This window comes from Uloborus diversus, chromosome 9 (assembly GCF_026930045.1).
Source record: "Uloborus diversus isolate 005 chromosome 9, Udiv.v.3.1, whole genome shotgun sequence".
NCBI lineage: Eukaryota > Metazoa > Arthropoda > Arachnida > Araneae > Uloboridae > Uloborus > Uloborus diversus.
In genome coordinates, this window is record NC_072739.1 from 144783654 (window position 1) to 144806846 (window position 23193).

The 23193-nt window shown below is 33.2% G+C and overlaps 1 protein-coding gene across 1 annotated transcript in view; it reads left to right on the forward strand.

The window, feature by feature from the left end:
• The window catches only part of LOC129230547 (paired amphipathic helix protein Sin3b-like), a 101295-nt gene that overhangs the window by 70254 nt on the left and 7848 nt on the right, over window positions 1–23193 (forward strand). The window contains exons 19-22 of the mRNA XM_054864950.1: window positions 1153–1324; window positions 13532–13692; window positions 19799–19978; window positions 20739–20911. Coding sequence (XP_054720925.1) covers window positions 1153–1324; window positions 13532–13692; window positions 19799–19978; window positions 20739–20911 — 686 coding nt within the window. The remainder of the gene's footprint in view (window positions 1–1152; window positions 1325–13531; window positions 13693–19798; window positions 19979–20738; window positions 20912–23193) is intronic.

The following is a 23193-nucleotide window of genomic DNA, read 5'->3' on the forward strand; positions in this document are numbered from 1 at the left end:
CAAAACCTGGAGGAGGCAATTTGTTGTTGTCAAAAATCATTCATTAATGGCCTATTCCATTCATTAATGGCCTTTAGAAACCCTTGTGTCCATCTGGGTGAAAAGAAATGTTCTCCTGCCGCTTGGTTTGAAACAAGCGCGAATCGCGGTATCCCTGTCCCAAGGCCATTGGTGTACATGTACCCTATGTAATATGTAAAATTTTACAGAATGAAAGTGAGAGAATGGTTGGTATGGAAGTAGCAGCATCTATTGAGATTCAAAATTACTTTAAATATGAAACCAAGGAATAATTTTACATAAAAATGAGAAAATCCGCATTTTTTTCTTCGAAACTCAAAAAAGGGGGCCCTAGGGGCACGAGTTAATATTCATGGATTGACTTAAAATTTTGCATGGATCATTTTTTCGTATAATGGAACAAATTGAGGGGGCATCGTGTAAAATATCTACAACTTCAAAAATAAGGACCACCCTAATATATATATATATATATATATATATACATATATATATATAATCGCTTGGAATTTTTTCCTTTTCTCCTTTTTTTTTCTTTCTCTTCTCTCTTCTTTTTCTCTTTTTTTTGAGACTAACTTTTCGGGGGGGGGGGGGGGTTGTCCCCAAACCCCCCCCCCTTAGCTACGCCCCTGCCAAGACACATTTTTCAAGACTCATGTTGTCAGTTTCAGTATCTCAACTAATTTTCTGACGACAATTTTCAATATTGTATATAGCTCCCTTTAGCATGTGTAACAAATGTACGAAACTGAAATGAAGATGCAGTTAATTTGAATCTTGCTGTTGTCAGACAACCATGCAACGATAACATGCACAAAGGAATCTGCTGTACTACTAAAACAACAGTTCCATCAATATAATGCTGTTAATAAAATGAAATTTTTAGGTGTGGTATTCATAATTTTAAACTTTCTGGTAATTTAAATGTCAAATAAACCATATTTTGTTCTATTTTTTACCTCCTAGATAAAATAAAATGTATAGAGTCATTCTTTGACTTGCTGCTGTAAATATTTACTTGTACTCTTTTTGATTTTAAATGTTGTAATTTCAAAAGATCTGTAGCATATTATTTTTCAAAAAACAAGGATATACATAACTCTTCCACTAATATTTTCTACTGTATTCCAGAATCTACCTTACATACAGTTTTTGGTGAGTAAAAGCTGGTACATATTTTTTCGTCAATTTCACATTTTGTGTGAAAGACTGTCTCGTTTATTGCATGAAGGAAATAACAAGGACAGAACTGTGATAAAAGGCTCATCAGAGGATGGTGAAAACATGATGGAGGAAATTATAGGTAGTTCAATATTAATCACCTTGCTGTTCTTGACGAGATATCTTGTCCATTTAACATGTAATTCTGGGACTGCCCAACCGCAAGGGGGTTAAGGTTACATTGTTGGGGTTTTTTTTATTTTTTGAGTACCTTTTATTTCCATTATATTTTGAACGGAGTCAGATTTGATTCCATACATTAATATGCGTTACTTTATATGAAAGTCATTTGTTATTTGTTTTTATGTGGTTAACTGTAAGTCTTAAATTTCGTGAACATCTTTTTCTTTTCATATTGACCCATCATTACTAAGAAAAAATAAATAAAATAGTATCTCCCACACTAACCAAAATTTTAAGCGGAATTTTTAAAATGGAAGTGGGAGTAGTTTTTTTTTTTTTTTTAATTGCTTGAACATTTTGGATAAATATTTATTTGAACAAAGAAAAGAATGAGACCTTACTTTCAGAATCCCGAAAGCCGGAAAACTGAAACTTATTCACTTAAATATTTTTGAAATTTTTAAAAAATCAAAAAGAAAATTTTTTCTGCTTTTTTTTTCTGTGTTAAAAGTTTAAAATTGTTAATGTTCAGCAATTACTTGTTTAAAATACTACTTTCAGTTCAGCTTTTTTTTAAAGCTTTTTTACGATGATAAGTGTAAATATTTATATAATTTTTTGAGTCAGAATCCAAAATCCGGAAAGGTTGCAGTCCTAAGCATTCCGTATTTGAGGTCTCATAATGTATAAGGGTTGCCAAACTTGTAGAAATGATTTGAGGAGCAACTGTGGTGATTTTGAGGAGCATCTTAAAATTTTGTGGAGCAGCTCGATACTTTGTATAAAAATCAATAAAAAAGTAAATAGAACAAACCTCTTATCTAAAACTGTTTTTGAGCTTTGATAATCATTTCAAGCACTAGCACTAGAATAATTATTTTTAAATTAATAACACTTCAACCACTTTAACCCTATAACTTTAAACACTTTGTCATGCATTGAGTATAAGTGTGTAACTTTAATATTTACATGCATGCCTAACAGACTAGAAAAATATAATAAAAATAAATTCAATGTTATTAAAATCTTTGGTTAGCCTGGTCCGAATAAAGACCAAACGGGAAATGTGGAGCAAAATAACCAGGGCCAACTCTAGTAGTTCTGCTGCCCTAGGCGATATTGACAAGTGCCACCTCCTCCCCCCCCACCACCAATGATAAAATAATAATTATTAATAAAATAAAAATAATAGTAAAGTGCAGGGGTGCCCATCCCCCCCCCCAAGCTCAATGGCGCAAATTCCCCCCCCCCCAAAAAATTTCTCGCTTTCGAATCGGGTAAAATATAACAGTTTTTAGAGTGTGTAATTTATAGCCAAATTCATGGGGGGGGGGGGGGGGGGGTAGCGCTAATAAATAGCATTTGAACTGAAATACCAGTATTATTGGATTGTTGATCTGCCTTGCCTTCCCAAATTTTACAACGTGCACCTTGAGTAAACAAGTTATGGGTACCTCTGAATTTTGCTACACCTTTTTTTTTTCAAACAATATTTTGAACAATTATAAGAAGAGTGGATTCTACTTTCTGGCTTTGGATGAAGTTATTACTGGATGTATACAATATGAATCTATAAAATATGAATCTTATTTTATTGTCACTTAGATATGGGTTCCGGGGGTTTCTCCTCCGGAATATTTTCGAAATTGTAGTTTTAAAACCAGTTTTAGACGATCTTTGGTGATGTTTAGGGAATAGAAGGTTTGGTGTGCCCTTCCCGGTAATGTTTCAATACTGAAACTTTAAAAGCGCAATCATAGATAGTTTAACGTTATGTGAAAGAGGGCTTTTCCTTTATTTTCAAAATTGTAGTTCTAAAAACGCAGTTTTAGACTATCTGTGGTAATGTTAGGGAAAGAAGTGATCTTAGAGCTTGCCCCAGGAAAATTTTCAAAATTAAAGTCTTAAAAACGCTATCTATGGTTAGGGGAAAAGCAGTTTTCTGAAATTGAAGCTCTAAAATCGCAGTTGTAGCCGACCTTTGTGACGTTAAGAAAACGAGTTTTCGGAAGCTCTCCCGGAATTTTCTAGAAAGTGAAGCCCTGAAAACCAAATTTAACACGATTTTTAATGATGTTGACGAGAGTAGGGGGGAGGGAGAGGGGCGCTCCACTTAAATTTTCGAACTTGCAGCTTTAAAAACGCAGTTTTGATAGATCTGGATAATGTTAGTGGAAGGTGAATTTCGGTGCCATTCCCTCGGCAATTGTTTGAAATTGATACTCCAAAAACGCAATTCTAGGCTTGTCTTTAATCATGTTAAGGAAAGAGGGGGGAATCAAGGGCTCTCTCCTATTAATTTTTCAAAATTGCAGTTCGACAAACGCAGTTTTAGATAACTCTTGATGAAAAGAGGGTGTTATTCTGGCGCTACAGTGGGGGACGCTCTCCTGGAAGTTTTCCAAAATTGAAGTTACATATCCAAAAAAGATGGTTTAGACACACCGTGACAGATATGTTTCGAAAATCCTCAAACATGGATTCAGCTATTCAGCACACATCGAAAATCAGAACTCGAGAATTTTAATGAATGAAATATCCTTCTATACATATCAGATATAGAAGAAAGTAAATATGATTACGAAACATAACTTAAACACCTTAAGAACAGACTGTTCTACCTCCATCAGCGAAAATTAACATCGCTGAAAGTTTTAATAAAAATCATCTAATGATAAATTGAAACAATCAGTTTAAAAATGGTGGAGAAGATGGGAGCAAAGTAAAATGAGAGAGAGAGAGAGAAACATTCTTCACAAGCTTAAGCTCGTTAATGAAGAAAATATATTAATTGTCAATTGAAGGGATAAAAAATATGTTATTCGCAAACTTCAAAACTAGTTCTTAACGATTGTCGAGGTGCAAATCAATCAATGGAAGACTAGAGCATACTGGTCAGAATTATTACAAACAATAAAACATTTTTGGCCTCTCTCCCTCTCATTATTTTTGCACACGCATTCATCATGCATAATTGTGCTACTTCCAGAAAATTTATAAAAAGATTGAAAAGAAATCAAATCGTCTGACCCAGCTTTGAAACGGACACTTACTCCATGCTGTCTGTGATGTTCTCTTCATTGTAAAAGAGACACGGTCATTAAATTTTGGAAAGAGTACCAGGGCCGTCGCTAGGTCAAAAAAACTGGAGAGGGGAGGGGGGTACGCTTTTGGCGGCTCGTTAATTGTTTCAAACGCATGTTCCAATGTGCAGAGAGGGAGAAAGAAGATTTGGCTTCAGGTTTAGCAGGGATAGTCATATTACTAGACCTTAGTACTAGCAATATAAAGTTAATCGTAAAGATAATATTCAATCAGAATTAGGAGATGTCGGAGGGCTACCTTCTTGCATTATTTCGAAATTGAAGACTTAAAAACGTAGTTTTAGACTATATTTTAAGTTTGGGAGGATGGAAGAGAGGAGGTCCAGGATAGCCTCTCCCGATAATTTTTCCAATTTTAAGTTCTCAACACACTCGTACGTTATATTTAATTATGTTCAGAAGAGGGGGTCTGGGGCTCACCCCCAGGAATTTTCAAGATTGTTATTTGAAAAATACAGTTTTAGACGACCTATGCTGATGTTAAGGGAGGAAGAGACTCGGGGTCATCGTTCTATAATTTTTCAAAATGCAAACTTCAAGCACGTATTCCCAATTGTGAATTATTTGTGATTGTGACACGTAAAGGGGGATCTGGGGGCTCTCCCCTGGGAAAAATCTGAAAACTGTAGTTTGAAAAATGCAATTTTAGATGATCTATGGTGATATTAAAGGGAAGAAAAATGCTCCCCCCTCCAAAGATTTTTGAAATTTTGAAGCCTTAAAAACATGATTGTAGACTTTTTTTGTTTAAAATCTAGTTCACCGCCAGTTTCTTGAAATTAAAGCTCCGAAAACGTAATTTAAGCCAACCTTCGATGAAAGAGGGAAGGGGGAGTCTTGAAGGGGCTCGAGACCAGAAATGTTTCGTAATTGAAGCACTAAAAAGGCGAGATTTAAGACATTTTTCGATGATGTTGGCGAGAGAGAGAGGGCGGGGGGGGGGGGCATTCCCTTGAGAAAATTTCGAGCTGTAGAAACTGCAGTTTTAGAAGATTTTTGGTAATGCTAATGGGTGGAGAGATTCGGAGTCCTCCCCTGGCAAATTTTCAAAATTAAATTCAGTTAAAGCAATCGTAGACGATTTTAAATACTGTTAGAGGAGTAGAAGGTTTTGGAGATCTCCCCCGAAAATTTTTCTGAATTAAAGCCTTAACAATGAAATTTTTGAGAATCTTCGGTAATATTAGGAGAACGAGTTTTGGGACACCTCAGGGAGTTTTTTTTTTTTTTTAATTAAAGTCCAAAAGACGAAATTGATTCGAACTTGAATGATGATGAATGATCAATTGAGAGGGCGTTTCTCGGAGGTCACGTTGAGAGCACTCTCACAGCTTTTCGAAATTGTAGTCCTAAATACTTAGGTGTAGGCTATCTTTAATCACGTTAGGGTATGGGATGGGGTTTGAGATTGTTTTCCCGGGATTTTTTAAAAACCCAAGTTTTAAAAACTCACTTCCAGGCCAGCTTTGGGGACGTAAAAAGAAATGTTTGGAGTTCCTCAGTATTCCTTTCAGTTTGGCTACGTCCCTCCTATCTTCATTGTAAATTTCAATAATTGATAAACATACTGTGGTAATATTTTTTTCCAATTTTCCTTTGCCAAAACGGTAATTTGCTTGGGTTTTCCATAGTAAAGTTTTAAATTTTCCGCACAATATTTTTTTTTACTTGCAATACAAGCATTTGCACCCTTAGAAAAAGGACTTTTAACATTTTGAACGGAAGTGCTAATTTTCTGCGATACCTTAGGTTTCTATTCCACTTCGTTTTATTTTAAATATGCCACCTGCATCTCTTGATCAAACTTTGATTTATTTCCGATTTTTACATTCAAACATTTAGAATTGGTGTGAGTATTCATTATAATACTTTGAATCTCTCTTTGCATTTAACTGTTTTTTTTTCTCTATATCTCTATTTCAAATTTACTTCGGCAACCAATACATTTTTCTCCACTTAGCAATGATTTTCAGGACAACATTTTTCATTAAAAAAAGGATATACATATGGGAATGTTTCGGCGACCCCTATTCTATGGGCTGTCCTATTTATTTATGTATTTTTGTATTATTTTTTTTTTTAACTGCAGAACCACGAAGCATGGTTTTGTATAACCAGGGCCCCCGAGAGACAAAGGCGTGCAACATGTTAGTTTGGTCACCTGTCCTCCCTCCCATTATTCAAATTTTGCTCTATGCACAATGTTTTTAATTCGAGCCGAGCGCATAGTTTCCGACTTGGCAGACATACGCACGCTGCGGCTTAGTGAAAAGTGTACTGTACTGAATACTTTTTTTTGTGTTAATAAAAATATTTGAAGCGTACATTTGCGCGTCCCATGCATAGATACTCTTAATAAAAGAGAATCATGGATGTTCCTAAATTGTATTTTAAGATAACATTTTCTATTCAAATTTGACAGAAAAAATACTTTTTGTCACTATTATTTCACTTGTTCATTTATAAATTACTATTTTAATTTTTCAAAACAACGAAGAGTTTTCCTTTTTCTTCGTTAGTTGCATCGCTAAAATGAAATTGTCGGCCACACTTCTGAAAAACGGGGGCTTGCTACGGCGATGGCCCTGAAAAAGTACGCGGAAAAAGTATTATTAATGCTTCTATTTCTTGTTGAATGGGTTTAAATATTTTTTCTTTCCAAAATTTAAAAATTTCATGTTCTAAATAAAAAAAAAAGTTCTGTAAAAAAAATCCCCCCAAAAATTTTGATGGCGCAACTTGCGCCATAATCCCCCCTTGTGGGCATCCCTGGTAAAGTGCTTAAAATTAAGGTGAGTTTCTAGTTAAATTCCATACTGGGTTTTTCATATTCAAGCATTGGTACACACTTTAAATTGTATTTTTAACATTAAATTTGTACATCTTATGGCACTGAAACAGATATTAATATTTTCAAAACACTTTTCAATCACATTTTTCCACATCAAAAATTAAATTGAATTTCTTTTTAAATTCTGAGCTGTGTTTTGCATATCCAAGCACTGGTACACAATCTAAAGTACTATTATTACTATTTAGCATTGAAGCAGTGAATCTTTTGGTGCTGAACTAGATATTCATACTTAAACAAATTTCAATTTCGAAATTTCCGCCCCTAAAATCTACCACCCTTGGCGGCCGCCTGGGTCCCCTACCCCAGGAGCCAGGCCTGAAAATAACTTATTCGCAGAGCTACAGAGTTTTTTTTTGTGGAGCAGTTGGCAACCCTGCTGTGTTTGCATATCATGGAACACAAAACGTACTTAACAAACATAACATTGAAAGAGAAGTCTCTTCATTTCTCTTCATGTTTTCGTATGCTTTACAGGTGCAGATTGTAGCAACGAAGAAAAAAAAATTCCCTGAAAATAGTATCTATTAGGCCTATATTATTGGAAAATTCCTCACTTCGGTGACAGACCTTATCAATGTCATTATTTCTGAGATGAAAATAAATGATAAAGGGGAAACACATCAATAATACGCATTCTACCAAAATTATAAATTGCCAGTATATCCTCAAATTTACTAAATACTTTTTTTAACATACATTTGAAACTGCTAATTAAGCCGTGTAGAGCTTAATATTTTATTCCCACTAATCTTTAAAATAGCTACAAAATTACTACTTAATTAAATTGACCTCGATTTTTAAATATTAAATTTTTTCTTTTTTTTTATTTCTGTGAGCAAGGCATTCTTTTATTTTTTTTATTTATGACTAAAATAATTGGAACTTAGCTGGGCCATTGTTTATGGTTACTTTTAGTAGGTAACACTTTCAAGTAAGAATGAAAAGAAAAAGAAAACGAAAGGTTTCGAAATTGAAAAAGTTTTGCGTTCAAAAGTTACGTTTTCTGGAGAATGACCCGTATACAAAAAATAATGAGTGAATATTAATTTTGGAACGTGGTGTATGTTTTTATTTCACATCTCAAAATTATTTCGAGTTCAGCAGTTCCTTTTGATGTGCCAATAATACGTTTCGGAAAAAGATAATGTTTAAAATATCAAAGCTAATACCATTTTGAATATCTACACGTATCTAATCTCAAAGTGATGCATAATTAATGAAACTTTTATGCCTGTCCCTTTCAAAACATGCCAACAGGAGCAGTGACCGCACAACTAGAAATAGTTTTAGGGGGGGGGGCACATTTAAAAAAAAAATCCCCTTTCAAAAGAAAGGACCAGATGTTCTCCCCGGAAAAATTTTGAAACTTGTAGTTTTAAAACGCAGTTTCAGACGGTATTTGGTAACAATTCTTTATACTGAGTATAAAGGGACGCTAGTAGTTGGTGGTATTATGAGGAAAAATGGTACAAGGGGCTCGGCAAAAATTTGTAGAAGTTGAAACCTTAAAACTCGATAATAGGTCATATTTATTGACGTTAGAACAGGAACGATTTTTTTTTTTTTTTTGGAAAGAAATCAATTTTTCCTCTCTCCTCCCAATTTTTCGAAATTAAACTTCCAAAAATGCAATTGTAGACAACTTCAAAGATTTTTATAAGAAGGGGATTCTGGAGCTCCCCCTTAGAATTTTTTTAAAAATTGAAGTCCTAAAAACTTAAGCAATATTCTATGATATTAGAAGAAGAGGTTCAGAGGCAATTTAACTTAAAGTTTTTGTAAATCATGTTTAAAAAAACCTATTTTTTGATGATATTAAAGAAAAGCTTATTTGGAGGACGTTGCCCGAATATTTTCTGACATTGAAATCTTAAAAACGCGATTGTAAGACCATATTTGGTTACATTGGTCCGGCAATCTTTCACGCACTTTTAGATGATTTTCGAAAGCAGTTTCAAGTGATGTTATTTGGTTTTTGGGGAAACCCCCTGGGATCCCCTATTCCCCCGGGGCGGGGGATTTTCCCTTGAAATTTTGCAAAATTGAAGATCTGGAAACGAAGTTTGAGATGCTCTGTAATGCTCTTGCGGGGGGACAGGGAAAGATTCGGAGGAGCTGCATTTTAAGACTTCCGTACTTTCAGAGGAACTAGAAAAAAGAAAAATGATTAAGAAAAAAGAAAAAAAATAGGGCGGAGGGGACGAGTAGCTGACCAATTATATGAACATGTTAAAACTTTTGCTTCAAAGATTTCTTTCTTAACAAAATAAAAGTTTTACCCCAACATCATTATTTTTTTCTTATTAAAATCACTTTGTTTTCCAAAGAAGCGTCTTTTTTTTTTCTCCTCAATAATAAAGAATATTTTTAAAAAACATTTAACTCAGCATTCTGGAGAGATGGGGCAACCAAGGGTGCCATGTGACATCCCTCCTCTAGTTGTGCCACGGAACAGGGGGGTACATTATGTTTCTAAATTGAAGGATAATATTGTAGAGGATATTCCACATTAAAATCTAAAACAGAAACTTGCCGGTAAAACGAAAAATTCTTAATTACGGAATTGTTAAAAAGGCATTGAATTTAATATCTGAAACAAACACATTGTCCAAAGCTCTTTCTTTAAATCAATACACAAATTGTTGAAGAAAAAGGGGGTAGGGGAATTGAGTAATTATGGTCAAGTCGTTACTTTTCGGAACTAAAAAACTAACCGAAATTATTGTCTAAAATGTATGTGTATTATGCACATGTAAATGATATGCAAATGTGCTTACCGTATTTTTTTATGTATGATAACAGAAAGAAGTACGGTACAGTGAAATTGCCACAAACAATAGTTAAAAATCGCAAAAAGACATATTGCACAAATTGTAGTACAACATATTCACCGTAATAACCAAAATGGGTAATAGCAAATTTCTTGCGCTTCGTATGCTCAACCTTGTGAAAATATATTATACCGAAATAGCATTCACGGCTCCAAATATGAAGACAAATGCAAAATTATGCATCAATTAGTATCATGTGTTTTCACCGTAAACGATTGCACTGTTGAATAACAGCATATTTAGACACAGCAAGGCAATAATTTTTCCTTTTAGGCCGGCAGAGAGGAGGATTGCTTGCTGAAGGAGCAGTATAATTTCACTGCCACTATTAGATATAATGAATCGTTCAATATTTTAGTTTGAAGATTTTTTCCATTTATTTGGAGCATTTTTCATTGGTAGAGGTAGGCGCCTTTTTGACTCTGGTGCCGTCGTACGTCGCATGACCTCGCACATAGGGACGACGCGGCCCTGGTTACGTCTCTATACTCCAAAAGTAAAGAAAATCTGAAAATGGCGATTTTTGACAACAACAAAAGCATTATGGTCCAGCTTCGACCCAAAATGTGGGTTTTTTTTTCTTGGTGCAACTAGCAAAAGAAAAAAACTGAAATTCAGTTTTTGAGCATTCAGTAAACCCAGAGAACAAAGCTGTTGTCGATGTTTTATTCCTGTTCCTTGCGGCTAAATTCTTAGATCCTTCTGTTAACTGATAATAAGATGGCAGTTGATCGTAAGCCATTCCATTAATTTTGCAAATGAGGATCATCAGGAACAGCCTGCAAAGGATTTTTTATTGCATGAGATTTCAGAAAAAGTTGTGCAATACCGCAACCTAGTGCAAGCCCTGGTACTTGTTTTTACTTTTGTTTGAATTGTTATTCTTCAATTGACAACTAGAATTCATCATTAAAACCCTTGTGTGTGTGTGTGTGTTTTTTTTTTCTTAAGTGCACAAAAGTGAAAGTGGTAAAAAATATATTAGAGTGATTCTCAAAGTGAGAGAGAATTTTTGTCCTTAAGCATCCAAAATTAATCCGCTGACTTTCTAGAATTTATTTAACCTCTGTTATGTTTGTTTGTTTTTTTAGCCAAAAAATTACTCTTTTCAATTACAATCACTTCAAAACAACGGAATAAATATTTCAAATGTCAATAGCATGTATGTCCACAGAAGCTATAATTTTTGAAGTATTAAAATCATATTTTAGACCAAACAAATGTCTTTTTTTTTTTTAATTTATTCAAAGAAGTTATTATTTATCAATAAACTCATTTTTAAAAATGAAATTGTAATGGTCAACAAAAGAATTCAAGTTTATCCTCCATATTTAATTTTTAAATCAAGGTAATACTTTAACAGCTGGTTATCAATCTATATACCCCAAGCCTGAATTCTGAATAGACCAACTGGTCCTCCGATAGTTTTATTGGACCTGCAAATTTCATTTTTATAGACAATAAACTTTTTTTTTGAAAGGTTCTATTTAGCAACAAGAAGCCATTTTAGATTAATGTGCAAATAGAAACAAGTATCTGTGGTATTTCGGAACAAAGGTTATATATTAGATCAGGACATCATTTCTTTGTCATTAGCATGAACAGTAATTTCACAATGTTCAACTAAAAATGTTTATATTGCTGATTTGCATATAACTTTGGTATGTTTAATTGCCACAGAAAGGAACATTATGTTGTAATTATTGTTTGAGTTATAATCTCATTTGTTCACATTTGTCACTAGCATGGATTTTTCAATCTATGCCAATAGTAAATGGCTCATGAAAAATTAATGAGTTTTTGAAAAGAAAATTTAAATATTTATCTCTGCTGGCAACAGGTAAAAATTATTATTTTGCTGATTTGCAAATAACTTTGGTGTGTTTAATTGCCACAGAAAGTAATATTGTGTTACAATTATTGTTTGATTTATAATCTCATTTGTTCACATTTGTCACTAGCATGGATTTTTCTATCCATGCCAATGGTAAATGGCTCATGAAAAATTAGTGAGTTTTTGGAGAGAAAATTCAAATATTTATCTCTGGCTGGCAACAGGTAAAATATGCAGGACACTTTTTTAACAATTCCTACTTTCTTGAAGAATTTTGCTGACAATAATATTTTTAATTTTTATCTTTTGCAAAAGTCTGTTATTTTGAGGATCACTTATTAGTGTAAAATTATAATAAACAAATAAAGCAAACAAAAATATCTTAATATATAAAAATCAATGTCCTGAGATAACATATATACATATACATATATATATATATATATATATATATATATATATATATATATATATATATATAGATAGATATATATATATATATATATATATATATATATCAACGCACAGCCGAAACCGCTGAAGCTTCAGACTTGAAATTTGGCAGACATGTCCGCATGATTACGAAAGTAACCACTAAGAAAGGATTTTTCGAAATCTCAATTAGTTCGGGAGAAATTAATTAAAACCCCTTAATTTCTGCAAAATTAAAACCTGTCATTGAAATTCAAATCCCTTATTTTCGAAGGCTTTCCTCCATTCAAATCATTATTCAGTACTTCATCTCAACTTTTGGTCGTAGCGAACTATAAATTTGATATTGTTTTTGTTTCTCACGTGATTCTTCGAGGCTTTTCTCAAGTCAAATCATAATGTTTCTGTCTATTGCTTTCGTTTTTTCAAAACTAGAAACAAAGTTTTTAAGAACATCATCACAGGCGGACTATCCTTTTGAATTTAGAAGAGTGCAGTTTCCTGTTAAAGTTTGCTTTGCAATAACCATTAATAAGTCACAAGGACAGACATTAAAAGTAGCAGGGATCGATTTAAGAGAAGACTTTTTTTCACACGGCCAATGTTATGTAGCTTGCTCCAAAGTCAGTTCATCAAGCAGCTTAATAATTTTAGCACCAGAAAAAAAAAACTAAAAATGTTGTACACAAAGAAGTTCTTGCTTAAACATAGGTATAACAATAAAATGTGGATGGCCTGTGTTTGCAAAGATAATCAATACTTTAAAAGGATCGTTAGTAACAGTTAAAGATCGGTTAAGGACAAGGGCATATATATAAGGAGTCCAGGGGCCCCGGGATCCTCCCCAAATTAGAAAAAGTTATAGGTAATAAGTAATTATTATAGGGGATTTTCGAAACTAGCTGCACCAAGCACTGTTAACATCTTCTAATTCCATTACCCGAGCAATGCCGGGTACGGGAATGCTAGTTAAATATTGTAAAGATTGGAGAAAGAGAAAGTAGGAAAAAATGAATATGGTTAGATTTTCATAAATAATGCATGTTATATTTATTTATGGTAGCATAATTTTTTGTAAAAATCAACTTATTTTATCTTTATGTGATTTTAGAAAGAAAGCCGACATATATAGAACTTATCACTAAACTTGGCCAATTACTGAGCGGGACTATTGATTATCCTACATTTGAAGAAGATACTAGGTCACTTTTTGGTATTTATGCCTTTGTGAGTTTCACAATGGACAAATTGATACTTAATATAGTAAGACAGGTGAGTTATATAATTTTATACCTTCTTTACTAATAATAAAGCAGTAAGTCTCTCTGTCCGGAGGATGTCTGTAGGATGTCTGTAGGATGTCCGTAGGATGTCTGTGACGCGCATAGCGCTTAAACCGTTCGGCCGATTTTCATGAAATTTGGCACAAAGTTAGTATGTAGCATGGGGGTGTGCACCTCGAAGCGATTTTTCGAAAATTCGATGTGGTTCTTTTTTTATTCCAATTTTAAGAAAAAAAGTATCATAAATTACGAAATTATCGTAACGTGGAACCGTAACATGGGCACAAGCCAATTGGCGAGATACGAAATGATCATAACGTGGAACCGTAATGTCGGTACAAGCCAACTGGCGAGAAAATTCACTATACATTATTTGTAAATATACAGGCGAACCAAAAGACCTTTTGATTTTTCTATTGCGGGCGAAGCCGTGCGGGTATCACTATTTACAATAAAGCTCACGTATCATAGATGACAAAAATGCAAAAAAAATGTAAATTTTGCAGTTACTACCCTTTACCTGCATACGGCAGAATCTTTACTAATAATAAAACTGAAAGTCTCTCTGTCCGGAGGATGTCTGGTTATCTGGATGTCTGTAGGATATCTGTGACGCGCATAGCGCCTAAACCGTTCGGCCGATTTTCATGAAATTTGGCACAAAATTAGTATGTAGCATGGGGGTGTGCACCTCGAAGCGATTTTTCGAAAATTCGATGTGGTTCTTTTTCTATTCCAATTTTAAGAAAAAAAATATCATAAGATAGACGAGTAAATTACGAAATTGCTAATAATAAAGCTGAAAGTCTGTCCGGAGGATGTCTGGATCTCTGTGACGCACATAGCGTCTAGACCGTTCGGCCGATTTTCATGAAATTTGGCACAAAGTTAATTTGTAGCATGGGGGTGTGCACCTCGAAGCAATTTTTTGAAAATTCGATGTGATTCTTTTTCTATTCCAATTTTAAGAACGAAAATATCATAAGATGGACGAGTAAATTACGAAATTATAATAACGTGGAACCGTAACATGGTCATTAGTCAATTGGCGAGATACGAAATTATCATAACTTGGCACCGTAACATGGGTACAAGCCAATTGGCGAGAAAATTCACCATACATTATTTGTAAATATACAGGCGAACGAAAAGACCTTTTAATTTTCTATTACGGGCAAAGCCGTGCGGGTACCACTAGTATATGAATAAATTGTTACAATTTTGGTGCTGACTTTAGTTTAGTGATCAACACCAACCTAATTTAGAAACTTTTATTCCAGTCAAATATCTATTTCTATATTTGAAACAGAAAGCAATATATCCAGGAAATAATTATATGTTACTGTTAAAAAATATATTGCAGCTATTTCAGGGACTACTAACTAGACAAGTCAGTAAAGGCGCCCAAGCTTTTTTTTACCCAAGGGCCGCACTTCATATTAAAATGATTCTTGGTTGCCATCAAGGGCGCCCATATAGGGGGGTAAGTGTGGGCTCGAGGCCCCCCCCCCCCTCTTTTTTTAAATTAGAACTTCCTTGCTGTTAGAACTTTTTCTTTGCAAAAATGTAAAAACATTTCTTCTCCAGCCATTAATGAATAAGTTATTAAAAATCAAATTTCAATGACTAATCTGTCCTGAAATTAGTTTCCATGGAGAAAATATCCAGCTAAATCATGGGGAAAACATTTGAGCCCCCCCCCCCCAGCACTGAAAACAGGACAAGGGGTCATTGTTTTAAGCTATTTAAATCTCAGGCTAACATAAATGTTAGGAAAAATTATTATTTTAGCAGGGTAGTGGAACCTTGGAACAGTTTACCGGAAGAGGTGGTAGTGAGGAAGGGAGTAGATAGTTTTAAGAGGACCATTGATCTTCACTGGGGATTGTAAATTGACTAGGACCAATCTAGCTGGGCCCAGAGCCTGTTGCTGGTCGTCACTTTTGTATTTGTATTATCTTCCAAAAATTTAAAAAAAAAAAACATTTTTTTCTTTTTTGAATAGTTCAAAAGAGCATGGGTGGATTTATAGGGGGGGGGGCATAGGGGCAATGCCCCCCAGTTTTGAGGACTTTATATAGTAAGAACACATCTTCCAAAATCTTAAAACAAAAAAATCATGACTTTTTTCTTTTTTGAATAGTTCAGTGAAAATAAAGAGAATAGCGAATGTCCTTTTCTGATGGGAGAAAATAAAAGGAAAAAACCGAACATTAAATACAAATAGTGCAGCTGTCACTGGGGTGCTGAAAATGTGTCTAAACTCACTACTTTGGACTGAAAACCATTTGTGCAAGTGTATGAAAATATAGGCTAAACAAGCTATACATTAAGCTGCAACGCTTATAATAATTGACGATTATTTTAACAAATTAGAACCTAAAACAAAGGGAGGAAAACTAACCTCCCAAATTCGCGCTAACAGAACGATCTACTTGTTATGATTTGTGTCCACATTTCAAGTATATTTGTCCATAATATTTATGTTCTTAGTAGATTAATTAGCTTTTTGAGAGATTCTAAAAAATAGTTTTTTTCCTTTTTTTTTTTTTTTTTTGAGAGAGAGAGAGAGAGAGAGATTAAATTCTATCTCAAACTGAATAAATTTCAGTTATCTGAGTGTTCTGATTAATTGAATCTTTTTACTTAGAGGGAAAGTACAATTTTACTTACTTTATAAATACTGTTTAAAAAGTAAGGTAAGTCATAATCATCTAAGTCTAAGTGAGTCAGTCCTTGTCATTATTGAAATCTAAATAATTGAGTCAGCAAAAGTTTTGGGAAAATTTGCTAAAATTTTATAAAAATCTATAAAAACCTAACAAAGATTAGTAAAATCGTAAAAATCCTTTAATCGTAAAAACTGACGAATTTTTGTAAAAATTACCAAAAAATCAAGCAAAAATCTGCAGGTAAGAGTGAATTACAAACAGGGCTGAATTTGCATACAAGATAAACAAGCTATTGCTTAGGGCCCATGCTTTGAAGTGGTTCCCTAACTCCCAAAAAAATTGCATGATTCGTTCCTTAAAAAATGGAAATTGGTTGAAAAATCTAATTTCATTTTCAAGTGCTTGAAAACTTTGAATATTTGGAAACATGTGGCGACAAACCTTAAATTTTAAAATTTCTAACAAATAGTAGAGGGAGAGGAATGCCAAAATTTATCAAATTCAGCTCCTTGCCACATCCTGCATTAAAAATGTAAAAATCATGGTTCTCACGTTTGTAACATATTATTCGAAATAAATTTTTGTGACTCACATGTTTCATATCTTGCTATACATTCAATCTCAAATGCAGTATTTTGGAAATTCTTTTGTATTGATTGCTTTTATCTTACTTCTACTGCGTATTGTTAATCTGTTTAGCCCGAAAAAAAAATGATGCACTACCTCTATTCCTTTTCGTTTTCTGCGCTACTTATAATTAAAAAAAAGGTTGTTGTAATGAGAAATCTATAGTTTATTTTTTCTTTCAAACTTAAAATGGCTGTTTCTTACAAAGTTTGAACAATACTGTACAACTGTATAATCTAGTTATCAATTTCTATGTCTGTACCATTAACCTTTATAAGGCTTCAAAATGCAGAATTTTATATCCATTTTACAAAATTTCCTATGGGAGAGAAACCCCCGGGACCCCTAAAATTGGAGATATTCTATTTCCCACTTAAAAGGGAACCCTGTGTCACTCTCTTATAATACCAGCCCTCTCTCTTAAGGTCAATACAAAAAGGATAGCATGAAAACACATATTAATGAAAACAACACACAAAAAAGTAAAGCATGGACATGCATCGCAGAAAACAGACAAAAACATGGGGGTGAGGGCTATAAAAATGTTGCTCAAAAAAAAAATCATGCCCCCCCCCCCCCCCGGAACTCAGTCCTAAATCAGCCTATGCCACTGTTATAGATAAAAAATATCATATTTTACGTAATTATTCGATGAAATAACAAGTTATTCTATGAAATGTCTAATGACAGAGCATTTAAGGGGTCACAGTACCTTCAGAACATTTTTTTTTAATTTATGAAAATTTTATTTTTCTTTGAAACCATAACATGCAGCACACTTATTTCGCAATCAAAATCTTAAAACATCGCCCACATTTTTTAAAAATTCTAAAAATTTAAATTTTTTAAAATTTTTTGTTTTTGCACTTATTTAAAAAAGTTTTTTGCTAAGCAATCACAATAATCATCTCTAAAAATCTGCATTCATTTACATATATATATGCATTACAACATTTTCTGTGATTAATTAAGCAACAGATCGTGTTTTTTGTTTGTTTTTTTTTTTTTTGTTTTTTTTTTTTTGTTTTTTTTTAAAGATGTAACATGCTCTAAACATTTGAGTAATTTATAAAATTCTTGTCCAATGCATAGTTTTGTAAAATATATTATCTTGATTGCAAAAGTATTACTTTAAAGTTTTATCTTTAATAGAAAAAAATCCTTAGGGATTCTAATGATGTGAAAACACACAAAAACGATCACCGAGAAAAAGCTATTTAAAGTTTTTCTTTTGCATGAGTGCACATAGCGAGCATGACCTACAACACTCATAACTTTTTAAATATTTGAACTAAAGCGATGAAATTTTTTCCCTGTGTTCGGAATAGTTCGTAGTTTTGAAATAAGTAATAAAAAATGTTTTGATTGTTTGATCGTTTTTGAGGCACTATAACAGAATGTACTGAAAATAATCAATTTCAGAGTCATTTTGTAATTTAGTTGATCACAAATAGCTAAAATCTCTAAAGGAATACATTTTGTCCCTGTTGTGGATGTTTAATTGATAAGTAATAATAAAAAGCAGAAAGCGTTAACTTATAATTGCTCATATTGCTAACATGTGTTTAAACAGATTAGAAAAAAGAGAATATGATACAGAAATAGGCACACATCATTGCAAAGCAGCTATTAGCTATTCGAAACTGACTAAAAGCAGCTAGAACCAGCTCAAAGAACTCTCGAGAAGTGTATATCACACTTTAAACGATCAAGTAATATTTACTCTATAGAATTCCTAGTTACATTGTAGAATTCAATGATTTTATATGCTTTAACTGACTTGTCTAGTTATATCATAAAATACTTAGTTCTGTGATACAACCCATTTCAGTTTAACAGTAGCCTATACATAACATAAAAATCTAGATTCTAGAAAGCAATAGTGTGGTTGAAAACTGTTTTGTAATGAAAGGAAAAAAAATGACAGGAAAAGAAATTATTGATGAAGAGCAACTGTTTCAACACTTCAAATACCTTGCAGAACAAAAAAAAAAGGTTACTAAAAATAGACACAGATATGTATGCTGTCAGCTCCGTTTAAACAAATATCAAGGGATACAACCACTACTGTAAAGGCACTTATTTTTGCTAGGCTTTAATTTTCTGGAGCATGCCGTAATCATGACAATTTAAGCCTTGCAAAATAGTTTTTCATCATAATTTTTTTTTTGTACATAAAAATTTCTTGAAATTTTCAGCTCGCAAAACCGCTGATATTTTTTTTATTTGGAATAAATCTCAAGAAATAATGTTTTTAAGTGCTTTTACATTATTATCCAATAAGCAGGGCATTTGAATCTCTACAGAAGCCTAATATAATCTGTTAATATATATAAAACTTAATTTGCAGCTCAATAGTAAGTTGCAATAAGTAGTTAGAGTCGATTGTAATAAGAAATTCCAAAAAATGAAAGTTGTGCTTTTTTTTTTTTTACTTTTAATTTGCTGGGAGAGTGTGGAGGTCAATCCCCACCCTCTCAACATTGTTTTAGCCATATTTCCAGTCCTAGTGCCAGACCTATCATTACAAAGTTTTCCTGAACTAAGGGTGTACACTCAATACATTTCTTGGGAAAAAGCACCAAACTACATGCAAAATGCATTATTATAATCTGTTTTTAAAATTCAAGTCAATTAACCCCCCTGATCGCCCAAATGACGGGCCTGCCTAGTATGGTAGTTTGTTTACATGTACGGAATGTAATAACCATCCTCCACTCCCAAAGTAAATTTTGTCTGTACTACTGTATTTAATCGTCATTTATTGATTTGTTTATTTTCCCTTTTTTTTTTCAGTTGCAGCAAATTATAAACGATGATTTGTGTAAGCAGTTAACTGGACTATTTATGCAACACATGAAAGCAGTTTCTTCTGGCGGTTATGCTTCTGCAGTTGAGGCTACTCAGATTGAAGCCAAGTATTTAAAGAAAACGGAAAGATTGTTAGAAGAGGAAAACTGTTTTAAAATTATGTGGGTATGTATATTCCCATTGTATTCTTTTTTTTTTTTTTTTGATTGGTCACATTCATATTAGGCACATTAATTGCTTTATATTAATTTGGCAACCATAATGTATTTCTTTCAGGGGCGTACACAGTTGGGAGAAGGGACACCTGTTGGCCTGTGCCCAAGCCTGAAGGGGGCCCAATATTTTTAAATGAGGAGTGAAATATTGGGGTAAACAATATGGAGGGTGCTCGTAAAAGTCATTTGTGACTGACCCCAAAATTTCTGTGCACGTCCCTGATTTCTTTGAAATACATGTTAAAACTCAAAATAAACTTTTCTCTTGCGGAACTGATAGCACATGTATGCAAAACTTTGTATGTGCCAAATGTTTTTAATGTTTTCATTTACAGAAAAAATTTAAATGATATGCACCAGCATATAATGCAAATTTTTTTTGGAATTTATTTAAATCATTATGAATTATTTTAGTTATTTAAACTTATTAACTTTTTATTTTGAGTCTACAATGACTGACAAGCTTTTTGTTAAGGTCTTTGTTATTTGTTTAAGAATCACCAGCAGCATTTTAGTAGAAATGAATTTAATTAAAACACATGCTTGTATATATATTATATATATATATATATATATATATATATATATATATATATATATATATATATATATATATATATATATACAAGCATGCGTTTTACTTAAAATACGGTACAGTTAATATATAGTATTATATATATATATATTTTCTTCTTTTTTTTTTTCCCCAGCACAAGAAGGAACACACCCTAGTTATAGAATTAATAGAACGTCAGAATGAAATAATTCCAGATCCTTGTGAAGTAGAAAAGTTTTCCAATTATTTAGATGACTTTGTTAGAGATGATTCTGTATGTGAAGAATATGTATCATTTTTTATGGGATTGCCTGTATTTTTACCCAGGTAAGCTTTTTTTTTTTTTTTACGTTTAACAGTATTTTTTTTTTTTTTATTACAAATATTAAAGTGTATAAAAATCTATGATTTTGTAATTTTAGTATAAAAAAACTTTTGTTCTTTTACTAGTGACCCTACCTGTTAACGTACCATATAACAATTTGATGTACTAACATCATGTATTAATATTTACACCAGGTCATAGCCAGATTTTTGTTCCAAGGGGGGGGGGTCTGAAATTTTCGACAAAAAAGGCGAAAAAGTCGTATGTTGCGCCAATTCTTGAAGCATTGCTTCGCATTGGTAGATATATGGTAATGGGGGGGGGGGCAAAACAGAAAACTGAAAAAAATTTGGAAGACAGGGGCGGGGGCAAACAGAAGTATTGGTTGTTTCAATTTTTTCTTTTGAACAATAATTTTACTGAATTACCAAGAGTTAAGGTTACTGTAACAAAATGTTTAAATGTGAGCAAATGTTTCCTCAGAAATTTAAATTTATTATTATAATATCATATAACCAAAATTGAATAATTTACAAGTTTTATTGGTACGTAAAATGATGTGTGGTGTCGTAAATGGCACAATTGCGAAAGATACCAATGGCATAAGGACCTTCAATTGGCCCTCAAGTTGGAACATGAAATAGTAATATGTACCACCAATCACTTTTCATGAGCTTTGAAGGTCAGGAGCATCCAAATTATTGTTTGTAAGAGAGGAGCATCCCTAGGAGTATTTTTAATATTTTAAAATGCATGCCAAATTGACACTGGGTTCGGTATCTCATTTTAGATGCAATTTCAGGCTATATTTGGTAGTAACACAAGGAAAAGGGTTTGGTTTGTGAAGGATGATTCCCTGGAAATTTTTGAAGCCTTAAAAACGTAATTTTGAGATGCATGTTGACATGTTAAAGGAGGAGCTGGTTGCTCTAACTTGGAAATTTTTCGAAGTTACAAGGTCTACGATTGATGAGGCTAGGGGAGAAGAGAAGAGGTTCAAGGGATTCTCAAATTTTTGACACTAAGACTTTAAAAACGTCATTACAAATTTTCTTTGATTAAGTTTATGGTAAGGAGATGGAAATTTGAGAGCTTTTCCTTTTTAAAACACATTCTAAAGTTCTCTTTGATAATGTTAGACAAGGAAAAGAGGTTCCCCAAGCAATATTGTTTGCAAACTAAGTCCAAGAAATAAGATTTTTGGTTATGTTTGGTACAATGGCATAAGCGGCTGGTAAGCAGCTGCTATCTTCCATACATTTTTGAAATCAAAATTCTGAAAATGCAATTTTAAGTTACCTTTTGTGATATTAAGGAGGATAGCAGGAATTGGGGACTCTGATCCGAAAATTTTCCAAAATTAAGTGCTTAAAAACAAAGGAGCCCATATAGGGGGGCAAGGGGGGGCTCGAGCCCCCCTCCCCCTTGGAAATTAGAACTTCTTGCTTTTAATACTTTTTTCTTTGCATAAATATAAAAATACTTCTTCTCCAGCCATTAATGGATAAATAATTAAAAACATCAAATTTTAATGACTAATCTGTCCTGAAATCTGCCTCCATGGGGAAAATATAATGCTAAATCATGGTTAAAATTTCTGAGCGCCCCCCCCCCCCTTACAATTTTGCATATGGGCACCCATGCTTAAAAACCTAATTTTGGACTGTCTTTGGTCTTTTCAAAAGGATTAAAACCCTCTTTTGTATCAGTGGCAAGTGTCAGAAGTTGCTACCGCAGCATGATCTGACTCTCAGGGCCATTACAAAGTCAAAAAATAAATAGGAGGTGTGGGAAATTGAAGGACTCTTTTTTATTTCAAATGTGACTCAAATACAGGGGCTTCTGACATAGGCGGATTTATGGGGGGGGGGGCAGAGGGGGCAATGCCCCCCCCTCCCAGTTTCGGGAGGACTTTATATAATAACAACACATCTTCCAAAAATTTTAAAAATTCCAAAAAATTTTCCAATTAAAAAAGGGATGGTTATCTTTTCCTTTTATATACGTTTTTTTAAGTAATTATTGTGTGTATTAAGTAAATATGGAAATACATTATCTGCTTCAGTAACTGTTTTTTTTTCCTTCTAAATCATAACAAGGTTAGAAACATATTAACCCGGGAGAACTCGCGGTACTTTTCGTCACACGAACGCTCGCGGGGGGCTCCATAGGCCCGGAGTGGTTATTTCAGTAAATTAAGTTTGCAAAATAGAAAAAAAAATGTGTTTTCAACACTGAATTAAAAATAGATAAACAGCCTCTAAAATATGTTTTAAAAAGTAAG